General features: G+C 29.1%; 3 protein-coding genes across 3 annotated transcripts; 1 reads left to right on the top strand and 2 right to left on the bottom strand.

Moving 5' to 3' along the window:
* Nucleotides 1-2,251: 2,251 nt before the first annotated feature.
* On the bottom strand, nucleotides 2,252-4,993 carry LOC105636708 (cytochrome P450 709B2). Its single transcript, XM_012220048.3, has 5 exons — nucleotides 4,711-4,993; nucleotides 3,619-3,845; nucleotides 3,247-3,503; nucleotides 2,799-3,168; nucleotides 2,252-2,714 (listed from the first exon to the last, which is right to left on the bottom strand). The coding sequence occupies exons 1-5, from the start codon at nucleotides 4,970-4,972 to the stop codon at nucleotides 2,286-2,288; spliced, it is 1,545 nt and encodes a 514-aa protein (XP_012075438.1). The 5' UTR covers nucleotides 4,973-4,993; the 3' UTR covers nucleotides 2,252-2,285.
* A 1,743-nt stretch (nucleotides 4,994-6,736) lies between these two features.
* LOC105636707 (cytochrome P450 CYP749A22) lies at nucleotides 6,737-10,008 on the bottom strand. Its single transcript, XM_012220047.4, has 5 exons — nucleotides 9,135-10,008; nucleotides 8,826-9,055; nucleotides 8,502-8,734; nucleotides 8,011-8,389; nucleotides 6,737-7,453 (listed from the first exon to the last, which is right to left on the bottom strand). Exons 1-5 carry the CDS (start codon nucleotides 9,430-9,432, stop codon nucleotides 7,025-7,027), a joined length of 1,569 nt encoding a protein of 522 aa, XP_012075437.1. The 5' UTR covers nucleotides 9,433-10,008; the 3' UTR covers nucleotides 6,737-7,024.
* Nucleotides 10,009-16,080: 6,072 nt separating this feature from the next.
* LOC149496387 (cytochrome P450 CYP749A22-like) lies at nucleotides 16,081-18,587 on the top strand. The gene is made up of 5 exons (XM_089721184.1): nucleotides 16,081-16,436; nucleotides 16,517-16,743; nucleotides 16,842-17,074; nucleotides 17,180-17,567; nucleotides 17,922-18,587. Exons 1-5 carry the CDS (start codon nucleotides 16,133-16,135, stop codon nucleotides 18,354-18,356), a joined length of 1,587 nt encoding a protein of 528 aa, XP_089577310.1. The 5' UTR covers nucleotides 16,081-16,132; the 3' UTR covers nucleotides 18,357-18,587.
* Nucleotides 18,588-19,258: the final 671 nt, after the last annotated feature.

Below are 19,258 nucleotides of genomic sequence, written 5' to 3'. Positions count from 1 at the left end.
TTTGGTTGTTTTGTCTTGTTAAAAAATAACCTTGAAAAATCCAGATATTGTTCAAAATATCTAGATATTAACCTAGATAATGTAGATATTAAAAAGCAACCTAGATAAATATATTTAAACAATTCAATTTGATATTATATTATATTGTAGTATATTATATTATAATTGTTACAATTGCCGTCAACTGCTTTGTTAGATATTTAAATATTAATTATTAGTGGTTAAATCTTTATATGCATGAACAAAGTAAAGTGAACCGAGGTTATCTGATACAAATGATTCAGTAAAACAGTACATTGAGTTTGTATAATAAATTATTTGAAAAAAATAAACTTTAAACAACAAAGGTTCGGTTAAGTAAAAAAGTTGACATTTCTATCTACCCATTTACTCAAATGGTGTCTTTTTTTAATTTTTTTTTTTTTAAATCCAGCTGTAGTACAGTAAATTGATCAATTCGTTAAGCGGTAACATTCCATGAACAATTCAGTAATTATGTAAATTTTTTATTCGGTGAATACAAAAATTAATGCAAATTCAGTAAACAGTACGGACCAAATATTTATTCTCAATTGTTTATATAGGGATTTAAAGCATAAATATTTGGTAAGGATGTAAGTTTGATTACTGTTAAATATAAAATAATTTTAAAAAATTCAAAGAATTATTGCTAAAAGCTAAATATTAGAGGAAGTAACGTTTCATCAAACACATTCTTAATGTGTAAGCACTATTATAAATATTAGGATACTAAACAATATAATAATTATAGACGTAGTGTTTTACACAAGTATATAGTCTAGTGGTAAGTACATATAGATATTAAAAAAAAAAAAAAAAGAGGTATCCTTTGATTGATAGTCAAAATGCTAAACACTATATTAAACTTGTTATATTCTAAGAAAATTACAAAGTTAAAAATTCTATGGCTAACATAAAGAATGATGGAATTTATTTAATAAACATAAATTTTTGCTTAAGTTGAACTTTATTTTTCATTTTTATGATTAAATGTTTTATTATCGTTTTTAATTTTTATAATCAGCTTACTTAATTTATACAAAGGCATAAATTTAAATTATAAGATAGACTGCGGGTGGTATTAAGATATAATATCCATGGTTGTGGTATTCTGAAAATAATTTTTAACTTAAAAATGAGACAAACAGAAAAAACAAAATGGATAAGATAATGCTAAATGCTTATTGTTGTGAATTTTTTTTTGGTATAAAAAGGAGATATGCACTCCATTTGGTGTAAATGAATTCAAAATATGAAATTCATTTATAAATAAATTTGACAAAATTCATTTCATCATTTGATATGATTAATTTAAAATATGTAATTCAATTGAATTCTATATAATCATGTATGAAATAAATTCATAATTGAAAATTCATTTGCTTTTGTTTTCTAAAATATCCTCAAAATAGTAACCTTACAGAAATAAATAATAAATGACAATTATATTTATGTTATGTTGTATAACCTTTTTATATTTTTATTAAAATAAATATATAAAATAAAAATAATATTAATAAAATTATTGCATTTAATTTAGTGATAAATGTATATTTAACTTGAATCACCTTCTTCAATAGTAAAAAATGCTAAGAAATATTCAAATAAAAGATAAAAAAATATTAAAATAAAAAATCAGAATAACAAGAAAATATTTTTCTAAACAAATAAAATTTTAAATGGTTTTAGTAAAAATAGCATAACATAAATGATTTAAATGGTTTTATTTTATTTTAAAAATAAAATAAATGATTTAAATAAGTAAAAAAATTAATGAAAAATTGACTTTGTAAAATAAGAAGGGTAGGTTTGTCATAAAAAGTTTGTTGATTAGTTTTGTGGAATTCATTTGCAAATTCCACTTGATTTTGTAGAATTTGGTTTAGTTATGTTCAATTCTATAGAATTAAATTCCTAGAATAGAAATCTATATTTTTTTTTTCATTCCAAACACAAAAATTTGAATTTCTAAATTTTGTAAAATTCATTTGTTCTAAATAAGAGGACAGTCTCTTCAGATCCGGAGATTAAATTTGTATTCCCACTTTTATAAAAAATTATGATGGCTTAATTACTATCTCAATTAATTAATTGTTGGCTTATGATTGTGAATTAGATACTCTTTAAAATTTGAAATATATATATAACAAATGTGTCACATTTCCCAATTAGAATAACATGAGCTTCCACTACTTAACTAATAAAAACACAAACCAGACCACATCTGGCTAGCGATAAGCTATAATTTTTTATAACTAATTAGATTAAGATAAAGGTTTTACAATAATGGGTAGGCCGTATTGAGGATGCAATGTAATGTGATTAATTGGAGTGTGTTTATATTCAGGGGAGAGGGAAAGGGAAAATCTTTGAAGAATCAAAGCAAGCACTATCTTAGCTTCCACCATTGCAAAACTCTGGCCAATGCAAACTCTCGGACCCATTCCAAAGCCGATGAAAGCATTTGGGTGCTTCGCAGCCTTTGAGACCCCATTTCCAAACCTAAATGGATTAAATGCATCTGCATCTTCTCCCCAATATTCTTTGCTCCTGTGAACTTTTGTCACTGGAATTTGTATACATGTACCTTTTGGGATCATCAAATTTCCCAATTTGGTATCTTTCACTAGAACCCTGAGAAGATTTATTATTGGACTGTACAGCCGTAATGTCTCCAGAAGAACCATATTCATCTGCAAAATAATTAAAGATAAGAAGAACATATAAAAGCAATTTCAGAATATAACCTGCCAGTTAAAAAGAAGAGAGAGACTAACCCATTTTAACTTGGCTAACATGTCAGCATCAGGAATTTCCATTGAACATTCTTTTAAGACTTCTATTCTAAGTCTTTCTTGCCATTCTCGGTGTAAGCTCAACATGAAGATTGTCCATGTCAGTAAACTGGAAGTAGTCTCATGCCCAGCAAAGAAGAATGCTTTGCAATTCTCCAAGATTTCGTTCACACTCAATTTGGTTTCACCTGCAATTTCTGAATATCCATTTATCATTGTACCTAGTAAATCGTCTCCATAATTTTTAGTACTATCTTTTGACCTCAATCTTTTTTCTATGATTCCCCTTAATGTGCTCTTCATCAAACTGTCTAGCTTCCAAATCCGAATATTTGATGGCGTAGGTAAATACCTGAGAGGATCAGATCAATCAAAAATTTCAAATTAAATACATATTATTATTTCGAGTAAGATCTGGTTAATTAATTACTGGCTTCCAGGAATGAAAAAGGCTGAATTTGCAGCTACACAGCATTTCTGAAGCTCCTTTTGTGCATTAAAAGCTTCTTTTCCTTGACCATAGCTACTGCCAAAGGCAGTGTGAGCAATTATATCATAAGTGAGCTTTATAAATTCTTGGCTCATTTCTATTTTCATGCACTGAGTTTCCTTGTAAGCTTCCAAAGGCTGATTCTTCCACCCTTCAAGCATCGCAATGGTGCAATCCGCCATTTTCTTTGTCATAATCTGTTGAACCCAAAGCCAATGAGGACAATAAATTACCAATAATCAAAAAAAAAAAAAAAAAAAAAAAAAAAAAAAAAAAAAAAGAAAGGTTAGCCATTTAAGTACAGGGTTTAACCTTTAGCTTGTCAATGGAAAAGGCGGGATTGAGTAGCTTTCTTTGTCTGAGCCAATCATGTCCTTCCACAAAAATCAAACTTTGTTTGCCAACGAGAGTCTTGAGGGTGGGCCTTACTGAAGATCTGACATAGAAACCATACTTGTTGGACAGTACTTCTTTAATCAGCTCTGGATCTGTAATCGTCATTCTTGCCTCCATCCCATACCAAAAGTACATTGTCTCACCTGATAAAACTTAATTTTTTTATAAATAGAACTGTGTATCTGAATTAACATTAAATTCAATATTTCATTTTTTTAATTTTCTAATATTAAATATAATAATCCTAATTTATTTAGTGTTTTTAAAATTGGACCAAACTGATCTGTCAGATAAATTACTCACAGACCAGTAACGAGTCGAATCCGATTTAATCATGTCATTTTCAATAAACCTGACAGCCATATTTTAAATTAAAAAAAGGTTTATCTTTTTAATACTTTTGAGTGGGTCAAATGATTAAAGCATTAAAGCAAATTTCAAAACTGCTTTCAAGGAAAAGGATTTAATCATGACATTAGCATTCAATATAATTTTAAAAGAACTTGCAAGAAATAAAACATAAGTCTAAAAGATATAAATAAATAATCTAAATTTTTTTTCTTAAAAAATATATATATTGTTGTATTATGTGGCCAATGTCAAAAAATAGTTATCCTAGACTTCATAATTAATAACTCACTGATTTTCTTAATTAATAAAATAATAGAAAAATTATAATTTCATTCTAGGATTAATCAGAATCATTCCAATACATAAATGATTTTATACTAGGTATCAACGATGAATAACTTGAAAAATAAATATGACGATCAATATATAATATTATGTTTCATTTAATTCTAAAGCCAATTCGAACCGTTTTAGTTTTAAAAGCATTTAACTATATACTAATAAAAACGATCTTAATTACCAAAAAAATAAAAATGATCTTATTAGTAAATGGCTACAATAAATGTAGAAAATTATAATTAAGCCCATGAACTAAGCATTGAAAAATTAAAACTAAAGAAATAATTAAACTATAATGGAAAGAAAAAGAAAACGAACCGTATTGAGAGGACCATTTATGATAATAGGGAATGACTTTCTGATTAATGTCATTAGAATTTGTATCTAAAACAATATCAGCTGCTGCAATTACAAGCTTCTTCATTTCTTCGATAGAACCATAGATGAACCTGTAAGGTGGGCCTTTGATTCCTTGCTTCTCAAACCTTTTTGTCAATGCATATGGTTTCCACAACACTTTCCATATCTTTGTAACAAGAATTACTACTAAACCTACTACAAAAGCTACCAAATAGCTCATTCTGTGTTTTTGATTAATAAAACTATTTGAATGCCATATATATATATATATATATATATATATATATATATATATATATATGAGATCATTAATTGCTTAGATAAAAGTGAGATAATTTCATGGACCCCCAACAGGATAATTCACATGTTGTCATAGCACCATTTTGAGGCCTTTGTGGAGTTGGTTGTCATTGTCTGTGAGATAATGTTGCAGTTGTTATAGAATTTATGAAAATAAGTAATAAAATCGAAGGAACAAAAAATATCTATACGGAGAATATTGGAGAGCTTTTTTAAAAAATAAAAAATTGATTTTTAGGAAATTATCTTTTGGATAGTAATTTTTCTACAAACACTATAAATTTATAACTATCCAGTAATGCAGCGTAAAATTTTAATTTTTTTTTTTTTAACCCACAGCTAATAAGTAACTATTGAACTATGATAGCTGCATAACATCTTTTGTTCACCTATCCGTAGCTAATCCATAGCTAATTGTGGTGCTAACATTTGCTCTTAATTAGCTACAGAAATCAAATCCGTAGTTAGATTCTATAGCTTCAATTAATAACATTTTTTGAATTTTAAATCCATCCTAATAGCTGCGGAAATATGTCTGCAGCTATTTTCCATAGCTATTTCATGGTTTTTTCTTTTTCTTTTTAAGTTTGAGCGTTTAAAAATTCTATCTCTGTAATACAACGTCTATGTTATAAAATAATATAAAACTAGAGAGAAGAAAGAAAAGGAATAGAAAGTAAAATATGAAAGAGAATACGAGAGTATAATTATTATTGATAAGAAGCCACATATATATAAGTTACATAAGTAGAACCCTAATAGAGTCTACACAAATCAAAAAGATAGTGTTCGCAATAATAAAGAATACAGACTTTTAGCATATATAGTAGATCCACTTATTTTATAACAGTTTAAGCAATAAATTAAAATTGCACTTTTTAATTTTTTTTGTCATAGCAAAGTAACAAAAGTGAAAGACGATGAAGGACAAGTATGAATTGATAAAAGAAGAATAAAATTTACTAGGAATTTTATCCCTATTGATACAATGTCTAAATAAAAAAAAAAAAAATTAAATTGCACTTTTTATATTTCTTCTAGCATATGCCTAAGTAAGAAAGCAAAAGTAAAAAAAGAACAACATATGAATTGACAAAGGACGAATAAAGAACGAAAAACTAAAAGAAAAATTATTATTATGTCAAAATTAATCATTTATCCTCGCTTTTTTTAAAATATACTACTTCCCCTCTAATATTTTGTTCCATCAACATATCAATTGACAAAGAAAGAGTATTTTGTCTATTAAAAATGTCCTTTAAATAGATAAAATACTCTTAACCTTTCGAGTTCAAACCTGAGTCTTAGCTCGAGTTCAAAAATTTTTAAATGAGTCGAGCTCGAGCTCGATTTTCTAAATTCGAATTAAACTCAAATTGAGCTCATTAATACTCGGATTGACTCTAGTTATTTGTACCCCTGGTTGCTAATAACTTTGAATCAAATTTGTATTCTGTTTAGTCTAGGTTTTGTAGAATATACACTGCTTTGATATGTTTTTAACGAGCACAATTTCAGTGTGTTCAAAAATTTTTTTTAAAAAAAATTATTACCAACAAATATAGCAACAGATTTTCGATGGAAGTGCTTGAGATTTATTTAAAAAGACAAGTAAAAGGAATATTTTGATGGATTACTGATGAAAATTTTTTTTGTCAGATTTTTAATATAAATATAGCGATAATTATCGATAAAAAAATCCATATTATTAGATAACCGTCATAATTTCTTTTACTACATTCCGATGAATTTCGCAAGATCACAAAACATAGATATTAAAAGAACAGGAAGGACAGAGTAGAGAAACTCCAACAGCATTGGACACCCAGAAAATCTCAGCAACTCCAACAGCATTGGACGCCCAGAAACAGTTACTATTGTTTTTGGCTTAATGGATCCATGATTTTCATTAGATACCCAAAAATCTAATTCCACACTAAGCCATATATGAGGCCTCAATTCAAGGGTTCAGTTATACTGGATGGAGCACGATTTGCATTCCATGTTGTGGGCACATAGCAAGAATCTGCACAGGAGAGTGAACATAAGTTGGTGATAAAGTAAACCGGTAACGTTGCAGAATCATTGACAGTGCAATCTTAGTCTCTGTATTTGCAAAGTTGTATCCCACACAGCTTCGAGGTCCCAAACTGAATGGAAGATAGGCATTCACATTGTTGTTTGTAGCTTTGGCCAAGCCTTCTGCAAATCTCTCTGGCTTGAAAAGATAAACATCTTCTCCCCATATTTCAGGATCATGGTGGAGTGCAATGACTGGAATTTCGATTATTATATTTGCAGGAAGAAACAAATTCCCCAATCTGACTTGCCTTCGTACTTCTCTTGGGAGGGTAACAACTGGAGAATATAGCCTGAGAGCTTCATTGATAATCATGCTTACCTACAATGACAAAAGAGGAGAAGTAATTGAATCTTAAAATTCTCATACGATGACTAAGAGCCCACTTAGTTATATTTGGTTCACTTTGGAAATGAAACGAGAATGGAAATAGAATCTTTTGGTTATATTAAGAGCTATACTTGGATATCATTTCATATAAATTCAAGTTAATTATTCAAATATTAAAATATATAAAAATTTTAGATTCTTTGCGGACCAAAAATAAAAGAATTCTATTTCAAGAATTGCATTCATTTCCAGTTCCAGAGCAAATGAAAATGGCGTTTAAGCTTGAGGATTTAAAAGCATAAGAAGTAACCATAATGATGAAATTCGCTATTTATTTTTTGATGCTATTTATTTATTCAATTTTTGTTTGATACCTAGTATCAATACAGTTTCTTATTTTGAGGCAAAATACCTCGAAAAAAAGAAAAAATCGTGGTTGGGAAGTTCAGTCGAGTTAATAAATGGATAGAGTCCTACGATTAAAATCATAGGGAAACAAAAAGGCAACGAGCTTACTTTGAACAAGGTTTAAGATTTCTAACACTTACAATTTTCATTCTTGAGAGGCTATCTGGGCTTGGATTTTTCTGGCCAAATAATTCAATGACCTCCTTCCTGGCTTTAGCTTGCCAATCTGTGTGAACAGCTAGAAGAAACACAATCCAGCTAAGTAAAGTTGCAGTTGTTCCTTGTCCAGCATGATAAAAGGATTTACATTCATCAATTATTTCTTCAACTGCTAGTCTCTTTGTCATATCAGAATCATGATGTGCCTTTAACAGCAATCCAAGAAAATCACTTCCATAGTCATTTGATTGACTGAACATTGCTGCTTCTTCTCTTTTCTTAATCATATTCATAATGGAATTTCGTATGCCGTTTTGTATATTGTCTGATTCGACATCATCCCTGGTTTTCATAAGATATCTGGAACAACAGAAAACGAAATCTATAATTATATCAAGAAATTAGAAGGCATATAGAAAAAACCAACCCAATAAATTCAAGAACTAGTATATAGCAGAGGCAAGAACTATACCTAATTCCAGGAATTTTTATTCGATATTTGTTTCTATCAATAATGAGAATCAACTGGATTATTTTGTCAAATGTACGCTGCCCTTCCGAGTAGCTGCTTCCAAAGGCAGACCTGCAAATAATTTCTGAGCCTAGGACTAAGAATTCTTTGAACACGTCAATTTCATTTCCTTCATGATGTCCCCATCTTTCAAGCATCATTTCCACACTTGTCACCATTGCAGAAATCATACTCTGCAGAAGAAACCATATACACAACTCATGTTTCAACGAGTACTTGAAAAATTTCTCTGTTATCAATGAAAACAAATACTTGATTATTTACTTTCAGGCTCTCTGCATGAAAAGCATGATTGGATAATTTACGAAGCTTAAGCCACTTTTCTGATACCCTAGTCATTGCAAGTCCGTCTCCTAATAGCTTCTGAAGGTAACCATTATCGGGTTGGGGTTTGTAAAATGCTCCATCTTTATTGTTAAATATCTCTTTTATAAGCTCAGGTTCTGAGAACACCAAGTGAGCTCGAGGACCTTCCCACCAGAGGAAATTCTTCCCTACAATAATTTGCTCAAACATCAAACACATAAATAATGTTTTATAAAAAAGCCTTCAAGAAATAGAATAAATTGCTACCATAAAGATTCATCCATGATTGGAAGTGTGGCAATACAGTGGGAAACACTTGGTGTGATAATTCCATGGAATTGCTCGAAGCTCTCTTTGTCATATGGATAATCTCTTTGATGTTGCCGTAGAAGAGTTTGTAAGAAGGGCCTTTTATCCCTTGAGACCTCATCATGGATTGTATGCGCATAGGAGTACACCATACTTTGTTGAAGAACTTGATTAAAAATGAGAGCAAGATCACACACACAATACAGCTTGAGATATAAATTGCCTGCAGAGTTTCCATTACGACAGAACCAAGCATGCATTGATTATAAACTAAAAACACTAACTATTATTTATAAACTCGCTAGCTAGTCCATGATGTGTGAAGGGCTTAAGCATAATGACAATTAAACAGATTTCAGATGTGATTCATATTGCAGATGTGTAACCTATAGCTTGGTGCTCACTTGTGGTACACATTTGGACAAGAAGATATTGGAAAAAAGATGTCATTTCCATGTGAGTGGTCACCGTTCAAATGTTATAAGAATTCTTTTAAGTCAGGAAAGAAAAATTTTTATAACAATTCAAGATTTTTTTTTCTTCACTGAAATCTATGCTTCTTTTCCTCGCTACTCAAAAATCAGAATAGAAATTCAAACAATTTTTTTTTTTTTATCAAGGATAATTATTGACAGGACTTCTGGGTTTACTTATACAATTTACTGTAGGTAACCTTGATTTACAAACTCAATCAGTTTAATGGGTTTCAACCCAACACTAACAAAAGGAAACTACGTACTCACTATCCATTACAGCAAATCCACAAGCTTGGGTACAATGATTGCTTTGTCCACAACAAGAAGAAAGAGTAAGGCCATTTAATTTTTACTGCTAACAAGAAGACAGAGTAAGGCCATTTAATTTTTACTGCTAACTTAAGAACAAGCTTGGTTAGCTCTAGACAAGAAGAATGAAGTGTTAAATTTCACTTCTTGATCAAAGAATTGGGGTGGCTCTCTTGTCTAGACTTCCTTTTTAGTATCTCAACTTGTGGCTGGAAAATTGCTGATTCTTTCTTGTTTTGGCAAGTGTACTATCTCTTTCTTATATTGTACTGTAGCTAATGTGAAATGGTATTCCAAAGATTCTCTAATCCAGTCTCTTTCAAGCAATGTTTTTGGCTAATATTATCTACAAAATATATATATATATATATATATATATATATATATATATATATATATATATATATTTTTTTTTTTTTTTTTTTTTTTTTTTTTGCAATAACAGATATAGGTTTACTTTTGCCCTTTGTTTGGAAGAATTGAATTCCACAAAATTTTGTGAAATTTATTTAGAAATCCATATTTTTATGTTTGAAATGAAAAAAAAAATGTCATTTCAATTCTAGGAATTCAATTCCTTAGAATTAGACATAATTACACCAAATTTCACAAAAATAGGTGGAATTTCAGAATGAATTCCACAAACTAAGCAATTTAACTTTTTATGACAAAACTACCATTATCTATCTACAAAGTCAATTTTTTAATTTTTTTACTTATTTAAATTATTTATTTTATCAAACTTGACCAAAACCATTTAAAAAATTTATTTTGTTTACAAAATTTTTTTCTTATTATTGTGTTTTTATTTTAATATTTTTCATCTTTTATTTTAATATTTTTTAACATTTTTTAATATTGATAAGAAAGATTCAAGTTAAATATCATTTATCACTAAATTAAATGCAATAATTTTATTAATATTATTTTTATTTTAAATATTTATTTTAATAAAATATAAAAAATTATATAGCATAACATAAATATTCGTACAGCAAAACCTTTTTAACCACCTGCCAACACCATTGCGCAGAACCCAGCCCTACCTAGGCATGAACAAGGTTTGGTTCCAAACTGGAACCCAGCCCTACCTAGGCATGAACAAGGTTTGGTTCCAAACTGGAACCGAACCAAAAATGCATCAATCAAAACTGGAATTGAACCGAAATCAAATTGATCAAAATTGAAACTAAACCGTGGTCAACGGTTCAAAGTTTCAAACCATAATTAAAACCGGTAGTTTAAGGTTTTGTTGCGATTACTTAAATTTAGAAATTAAAACCGGCGGTTTCGATTTGAAACCGTTAAAAATATATATATATATATATATATATATCACACTTCACACATGATTTTTGTTTGTTAAATTAATTTATTTTTCATCATTAAATGTAGTAACTTTACCATCATCTTAAAATTTATTAATATAAATATAACTTATAAATTATAAGTTGAAAAAGAGAAAAAAAATTACTCATTTAATACTTTTAATTTTTTACCCTTTATAATATATATTTTTTACATATAAATTAAACAATAATGTAAAAAAACAGAAAATTTGAAGGGTATTTTTACGAATAAAAATTTATATGTTAACTATAAATACCTTAATAATCTTCCTTTTTTTCACAATATCAATTCTTTTTCTCTAAACTCCATTGAATTTCTCCTATCATTTCTTTTCTCCTAATATAAATTAAGTACAAGTCCAATTTTTGACATATCTCTCAGTTTAAATTTATAGAAATTAAATACTAGTAAAGAATTTTAAATTTATGTTTAGTGCGGTTATAATTTTTTAATAAATTTTAAAACTATTAATTTACTCTTTTAGTCTTTTTTTTTTTAATTTAATACTATTGTTTGTTCTAAATTTTCTTATTTAGCTAAGAAAACTAAAAAGGTTATAAAAAGTTATCTAAATTCGGTTCAAACCGGAACCGAACTAGAGCCGGCGGTTTTTAAACTGTCTAAAAGCGATTTGTTTCAGTTTCACCTTTTTTAAAATCGAAACCAGCAATTTTAGAACCAAAACCGGCGATTCTGGAAAAGTGGTCATATCTAACCCCACCTCCTCTATCTGGGTTACCCTTAGGAGCTCCATCCACATTTTTTTTTTTTTTTTTTTTTTTTGAAAGGGCTTCATCCACATTTAATTTCACCCATTCTAAATTAGGAAAAGACAATCCAACATGCCTAATGGTTTTAGGTAAAGAAGGGAGAGGACGCACATTCTTATCCCAAGCAAATAAAATATTATCCAAATAGGAAGAAATAGAATAATATTTCGCATCCAAAGAATAATACTGACCTCGAAAAACATCCTCATTTCTCCATTTCCAAATCCACTAACATGTAATAAACAAAAGCTGGTGAGGAGAAGCTGCAACAGGACATACAAGCTCCAACTGATGAAACCGGGCAAACCACCCATCCACATTCCAGCTATATCATTGATTTTAGGTTTTATTGTACGGATGGGTACCAATAATTCTATGCTTGCAGAAATCACTGCGTTGTTTTTTGGTCTTAGGATGGCTTGAGATGCTGGCTATAGGAAGGTTATTGTTAATATGGATTCGATGGCTATTTTGCAAATGGTGCTGGGCACTCTCTGTTAAATTCTAGGTACTCCTTAATTTTACGTATTAAAGACACGTTTCAGCGATCTTGGCAGCTCCAATTAAGCCAATATTTTTGAGAAGCGAACAGGATAGGGGATGTTCTAACTAACATGGCAGTTTCTGCTGCGGTGCATTTTCAGTATTTTGATGTCCCTCCTGATGAGGTTGTTGTTGTTCTACGAGATGATATGCAGGGTATTATACTTGGCCCAGCTGGTTGGTTCTAATTAGTTTTGTTTCCGGGTGTAAGCCCTCCTTTGTATTCAAAAAAAAAAAAAAAAAAAAAAAAAAAAAAAAAAAAAAAAAAAAAAAAGATAAACATAAATATAGTTGGTATTTACCATTTATTTTTATGAAATTATTATTTTAAGAATATTTTAGGAAACAAAAGCTAATGAATTTTCACGTATTAATTTATTCCACACATGATTATATAGAATTCAATTGAATTTTATATTATAAATTAATCATACCAAATATAAATATGAAAATTCAATTCATAAATGAATTCTACTATAATTCATTTACAAATGAATTTCATAATTTGAATTTATTTATCCCAAACGAAGCAGTAGTATTGGGCGTTATAATTCCTTTGAATACTTATCTTTTTAGTTTTTTTTTTTTTTGTGAACTTTTTTTGTTTAATTGTGCTATAATTTTGTAACTTTCCCTTTCTATATGTTTTAGTTATTGTATATTTTAATTAATAAACATAAGAGTTAGATTTATGATCTTAAGAAGGGTAACACTACAGTAGAGAATAGAATATATATCTCTCTGTCAATAAAGAAGTTTTTATAACCATTGGATTTAAGTATTTTTTTTAGATAAACCGTTGAATTTAATTCTAATAAGAATACTTGCTAGTTGTAAGTTAGGCCAACAATGTATTAAGAAATAACAACATTACTATTTTTATTTAATTTATTATTATTAGATATAGAATTAGTTTTATGAGTAAAAAAGTTTTCAATTCAATATTTTTCAAAAATATAAATTAAAATGATTAATTCTCTTATCTAATATATATATAATTCTTTTTTCTCTTTCATATTGTAAACAAGCTAAATATACCTTCGCAAAATAAAAAAGATAAAAAAATAAGCTAATTGTAAAAGATAATTTTAATACTATCACTGTTCAAATGACATGACCTCAATTAGCGACTTTGTAATCTTTTTTTTTTTTTTTTTTTTTTTGAGTACTAGGAGATTTAAGGGGTTCGAACCTCCAGGATCTATTGCCAGACTACTAGACTATACCTTAGTATGTAACTACTTTATAATTTAGACTCTCACTTAACATACTATCACATACATGGACAATTTTTTTTTATGTATTTTTACCTTTTATTTTAATTATTTTTTAAAGTTCTCTTTCACTTGATTTTTAAAATTATAACATATTTCAAAAACTATAGAATGTCACTAAAATTTTGAAATGAATTTCATAAAAAATTATTAAAATAAATAAATAAATAATTTATAGAGAAAGAATAGAGAGAAAAATAACAGGTTTGTATGAATTAAAAAGATAACGTTTCGAAGAAACAATTAGAAAATAAATATAATTAAAAATAATAGTGTATAACATTGTTTTATATGTATTTACCAAGAAGAAGTTTTCACGAGAGAAAAAAAAAACATATAAAATTAATTTTTCTCTCTTTTCTCTCTAGTATTTTAACCCTAGCTAGTTTTTAGTTTGGGGCTACCGCTCTCATACTTTTTACTCTCCTTTTCGCTTTCTTTTGCTTTAATAAACTTAAATCTGTTTTCCATATAATAGATCTGTCTTTTTTATTTTTATTTTTATTATTATTGGTGTGTCTACATATTTAGAGTTTTTTTGTTCCTCCTTTATGAGGGTAGTCCGTTCTTTATGATAATTTATTATAAATAAAATTATAATATTTGATTTTATTCGGTTGGATACTTTAGATCTTGATTTGTAGGTGTGGATCTTCGACCAATAGAGTCTAGTAGTGCGGCATGTTCCTCCATTGATGCTATTGATGCATAGTGGCAAAAACTCATCTGTGTTTATCGTATGTTATGAATTCTCAGAAAAACAATACAGTTATAGAATATCCAAATGAATTACTATTTTGACATCCAAATCAATTAAAGGATTATGTACTGCTATGAAGATTTATATTTTTTTGTCAAGATCAGCTCCAAGCCGAAAGATTTAATATTATATTTTTTAATTTTAGTTTTATTACTCAAAAGAATATGAATTCTTTTAGTTTTATTACTCAAAAGAATATGAATTCTTTTAGTTTTATTACTCAAAAGAATATGAATTCTTTTAGTTTATTAAAGATCAGCGAACTTTGTTAGTCACTAATAATAAAGTTTTATATTTGATCTATATGATTATTTGTAATTATTAATATTATTATTAATGAATTACATTTAAAAAAAATCGAAAGGATGAAAAAAATCCATATACAACAGGTTATATTACTTGTTATAATAAGTTATCATGCACACAAATATGGCTGAATACATAAATTCACCCCTTAACTATATAACTTTAATTTTATGGTACTCTGAATTTTAGGAATGACCTATTGTGCACTTGAACTTATAAATTTTAATATTACACACATTTCGACACTAATATCAATAATTTTTAAAATTTTTAACTTTTATTTGTAAAATATTTACTTGATGTACAGAATTTTTGAATTATGTACCATAGTAAAAGCCTCTTAACAAATAAAGTTTAACTTAATTTTGATATTAATATTAGACCTTTAGTATCTCTCCTCCTATGTGGAGCTCTCTCCTCTGAATATTGTGTTATCTTTTTAGTTGTTTTTTGTAAATTTTAGTTGTTGTGTTTATTTAATTGTGCTAGCTTTTTAACTTTCACCTTTATATATATTTGTTTTCTTTGATCAACAATATTAAAATAATGGTGTACAAGATCTTATCCTTATAAATAAGATTCCGGTTAAGGAAAAAATGTTCATGAATGAGCATTAAAGACATGATACAACTTAATTGAGACAATGACATGAAAGTATTTTCATCCATTTTTTATTTTTCCTTTGTTGTTATAAATAAATTTTTTTTTATTAATTTTTGTTAAATGATACAAGTATTTTATATATAACTAAATAAATTGAAAAATAAATATCGGTCCATTTGTATTTTTAATCCATTTATAACTATCCATACTTTTATTATAATCCCTTCTCGTTTTCATCTCTAAGCCCACTCATGAACCAAACTACAGAAAAATTGATTCTTTGTTAAAAATGGATATTTTAAAAATATCTAAAATCTATGGAAAAGAAACATAGATTTCGATGAAGAATAAAATCTTGAATTGTTATAATATCACGTTATATCATGAAAAGAATTGTGATTTAAACGGTGACCTCTCATATGGAAATAATATCATTTTATCCATACTATTATCTTATCCTCATATATACCACGAGTCCGTAGCAAGTTATATTACACGTTTACAATATGGAGTAGCTAGTGAGTTTATAAATAATAGTTAGTGTTTTTTAGTTTATGATCAATGCATGCTTTGTTCTTCTGTAATGGAAACCCTGCAGGTAACTTATATTTCAAGCTGTACTGCGTGTGTGATCTTGCTCTCATTTTTAATCAAGTTCTTTAACAAAGTATGGGGGACTCCTATGCGCATACAATCCATGATGAGGTCTCAAGGAATAAAAGGCCCTTCTTACAAGCTCTTCTACGGCAACACCAAAGAGATTCTCCGTATGAACAAGAAAGCTTTGACCGATACAAAAAAGGAATTATCATCACACCAAGTGTTTCCCACTATATTGCCACACTTGCATTCATGGATGAAGCTTTATGGTAGCAATTTTTTTCCATTACTTGAAGGTTTTTTTCTAAATCATTATATGCGTGTTCAATTATTGAGAAAATTATTGCAGGGAAGAATTTCCTCTGGTGGGAAGGTGCTCAAGCTTTCTTGGAAATATCAGAACCGAACTTAATTAAAGATATGATGGAAAATAGATATGGAGTATTTCACAAACCCATACCCGATGATTACAATCGGAAGCTACTAGGGGATGGAATTGCAATAACTAGGGTACCAGAAAAGTGGCTAAAGCTTCGCAAAATATCTAATCATGCCTTTCATGCAGAATGCCTGAAAGTAAATAATCAATTTCTTTTTTTCATTTATAACAGAGAAAATTTTCAAGTTCTCGTATAAATATGAACTATACATGTGTTTGTGGGTTTCTTTTGTAGAATATGTTTCCTGCGATGATAACAAGTGTGGAAATGATGATTGAAAGATGGAAACATCATGAAGGAAAGGAACATGAAGTGTTCCAAGAATTCATATTATTATCCTCAGAAATCATTTCCAGGACTGCTTTTGGAAGCAGCTACTTGGAAGGGCAGCGTATATTTGACATGCTAACTCAGTTAATTTTCATTATTGATAGAAACAAATATCGAATAAGAATTCCTGGAATCAGGTGCTTGCCTCTGCTATATGCCAGTTCTTGAATTTATTTGGTCGGTTTTGAGTATGCTTTTCAATTTCTTGATATATGTATATATTTCACTCTCTGTCTTTCCAGATATCTTGTGAAAAACAGGGATGATATAGAATCGGACAAGATAGATATCGGGATACACAATGCCATTTTGAATATGATAAAGAAACGAGAAGAAGAAGCAATGATGAGTCAATCTAATGGCTTTGGAAGTGATTTTCTTGGAATACTGTTAAAGGCACATCATGATAATAATGATTCTGATGAGACAAATAGAATATCAGTTGAAGAAATAATTGATGACTGTAAAATATTTTATGCTGCTGGACAAGGAACAGTTGCAACCTCACTTACCTGGACTCTTTATCTTCTATCTATTCACACAGATTGGCAAGAGAAAGCCAGGAAAGAGGTCTTTGAATTATTTGGCCAGAAAAATCCAAGCCCAGATAGCCTCTCAAAATTGAAAATTGTAAGTGCTGGAAATCTTAAAACTGCTTTTATATCCTCAAGCTTACATGCGATTTTTCGTTTTCTTTGGAGCTGGAAATGACTGCAATTCTTGAAATATTAGGATTCCTTTTCTTTTCTTTTCTTTTCTTTTTGGTGCACAAAGAATCTAAAATTTTTTTATATTTTAATATTTGAATAATTTGAATTTATATTGAAATAATATCTGCTCGTAAGTATAGTTCTTAATATAACCAAAACATTCTATTTCCATTCTCGTTTCATTTCCAAGTGCACCAAATATAACTAAGTGTGCTCTTAGTCATCGTATGAGAAGCTTTAAGATTCAATTGTTGATTCTCTTTTGTCATTATAGGTAAGCATGATTTACAATGAAGCTCTCCGGCTATATCCTCCTATTCTTACAATCGCAAAAGAAGCCCTGAGAGAAGTCAAAATAGGGAATCTGGTTGTTCCTGCAAATACAGTAGTCGAAGTTCCAGTCGTTGCAGTCCACCATGATCCTGAAATATGGGGAGAAGATGTTTATCTTTTCAAGCCAGAGAGATTTGCAGAAGGCTTGGCCAAAGCTACAAACAACAATGTCAATGGCTATCTTCCATTTAGTTTGGGACCCCGCCACTGTGTGGGAGACAAATTTGCACTTACAGAGGCTAAGATTACACTGTCAATGATTCTGCAACATTTCCGGTTTAATTTATCACCAAATTATGTTCACTCGCCTATTCCCCTCTTAACTATATACCCAGAACATGGAATGAAAATCATGTTCCATCCATTACAAGTTTAATGAGAATATACTGTCCAGCATGTAACTAAATAAATGCAAGTGTTTCTGGGTATATAATGCTATTAAAATTTACAACCTTTCGTAATTGGTAAACTAGATGTTTGTAGTGTACTCTTCTATATGCTATGAAGCTCTTACCTGTGATACTTGGCTGTAACTTTGGTGTTCGAATGTTATTATCTTCTTCGGCTTAAGTTGTTCTTCTATATGCTATGAAGCTCTTACCTGTGATACTTGGCTGTAACTTTGGTGTTCGAATGTTATTATCTTCTTCGGCTTAAGTTGTTTCCAAAACATTTGCACGTAATATATTTACTAATAAAATAATAAAACAGAGGATTCTTATTGAAACGAAAGTATTTTTGATCGAATGTTGAGGAAAAAATGATAAAATTGGAACACTTTTTAGAAAATCTTCTATATCATTAGTTTGGTCCAATAGGATCTTAGACCCCATCTAGGCAAGTTTTTACTATGCACTATAAATACCCTAATTTGGACTCCAAACTAGCCCCTGCTCTTTTGGCTGCTACTGCACTGTTTACTGGTAAAAAAAGTCTTCCATTTGTAATACCGTAAGTGACCATTACATTTTGGGATTTAACAGTGAGGATTATAGCTACAAAAACACAGCGTTTACAAGTAAAATTTGCATTGATAGACCTTGAAATCTGATGATAAATTAAATTATCGATTGAAAAAATCAGAAGATCTCTTTGAAGCCGGTTCACCAGTTTTTCAGGTAATCTGCCAGATCAGACCAGATTTAATAACCATGGTTGACATACTTAGCAAATGATTACTGTACCAGTCTCAGTTATCTCGATTTAGCCGTTTTCTTTTTTTTTTTTTTCCCCAAAACAGTGAAAACCGAGTTCATGGTCAATCTGGTTACCCTTTTT

The sequence above is a fragment of the Jatropha curcas genome, chromosome 5, assembly GCF_041381405.1.
Source record: "Jatropha curcas cultivar XTBG-Jc1 chromosome 5, XTBG_Jcur_1.0, whole genome shotgun sequence".
NCBI lineage: Eukaryota > Viridiplantae > Streptophyta > Magnoliopsida > Malpighiales > Euphorbiaceae > Jatropha > Jatropha curcas.
Note: the sequence above shows the minus strand (reverse complement) of the source record. Positions and strands in the feature narration are given on the sequence as shown.

Coding starts and splice junctions, on each gene's coding strand:
- LOC105636708 (XM_012220048.3), bottom strand. CDS start 4,972: ATGAGCTATTTGGTAGCTTTTGTAGTAGGTTTAGTAGTAATTCTTGTT. Junction 3,846..4,710: donor TAAATGGTCCTCTCAATACG/GTTCGTTTTCTT, acceptor AAGTTTTATCAG/GTGAGACAATGTACTTTTGG. Junction 3,504..3,618: donor TTTCCATTGACAAGCTAAAG/GTTAAACCCTGT, acceptor TGGGTTCAACAG/ATTATGACAAAGAAAATGGC.
- LOC105636707 (XM_012220047.4), bottom strand. CDS start 9,432: ATGCTTGGTTCTGTCGTAATGGAAACTCTGCAGGCAATTTATATCTCA. Junction 9,056..9,134: donor ATCATGGATGAATCTTTATG/GTAGCAATTTAT, acceptor AAATTATTGTAG/GGAAGAATTTCCTCTGGTGG. Junction 7,454..8,010: donor GCCTCTCAAGAATGAAAATT/GTAAGTGTTAGA, acceptor TTGTCATTGTAG/GTAAGCATGATTATCAATGA.
- LOC149496387 (XM_089721184.1), top strand. CDS start 16,133: ATGCTTTGTTCTTCTGTAATGGAAACCCTGCAGGTAACTTATATTTCA. Junction 16,437..16,516: donor TTCATGGATGAAGCTTTATG/GTAGCAATTTTT, acceptor AAATTATTGCAG/GGAAGAATTTCCTCTGGTGG. Junction 16,744..16,841: donor TTCATGCAGAATGCCTGAAA/GTAAATAATCAA, acceptor TTTCTTTTGTAG/AATATGTTTCCTGCGATGAT.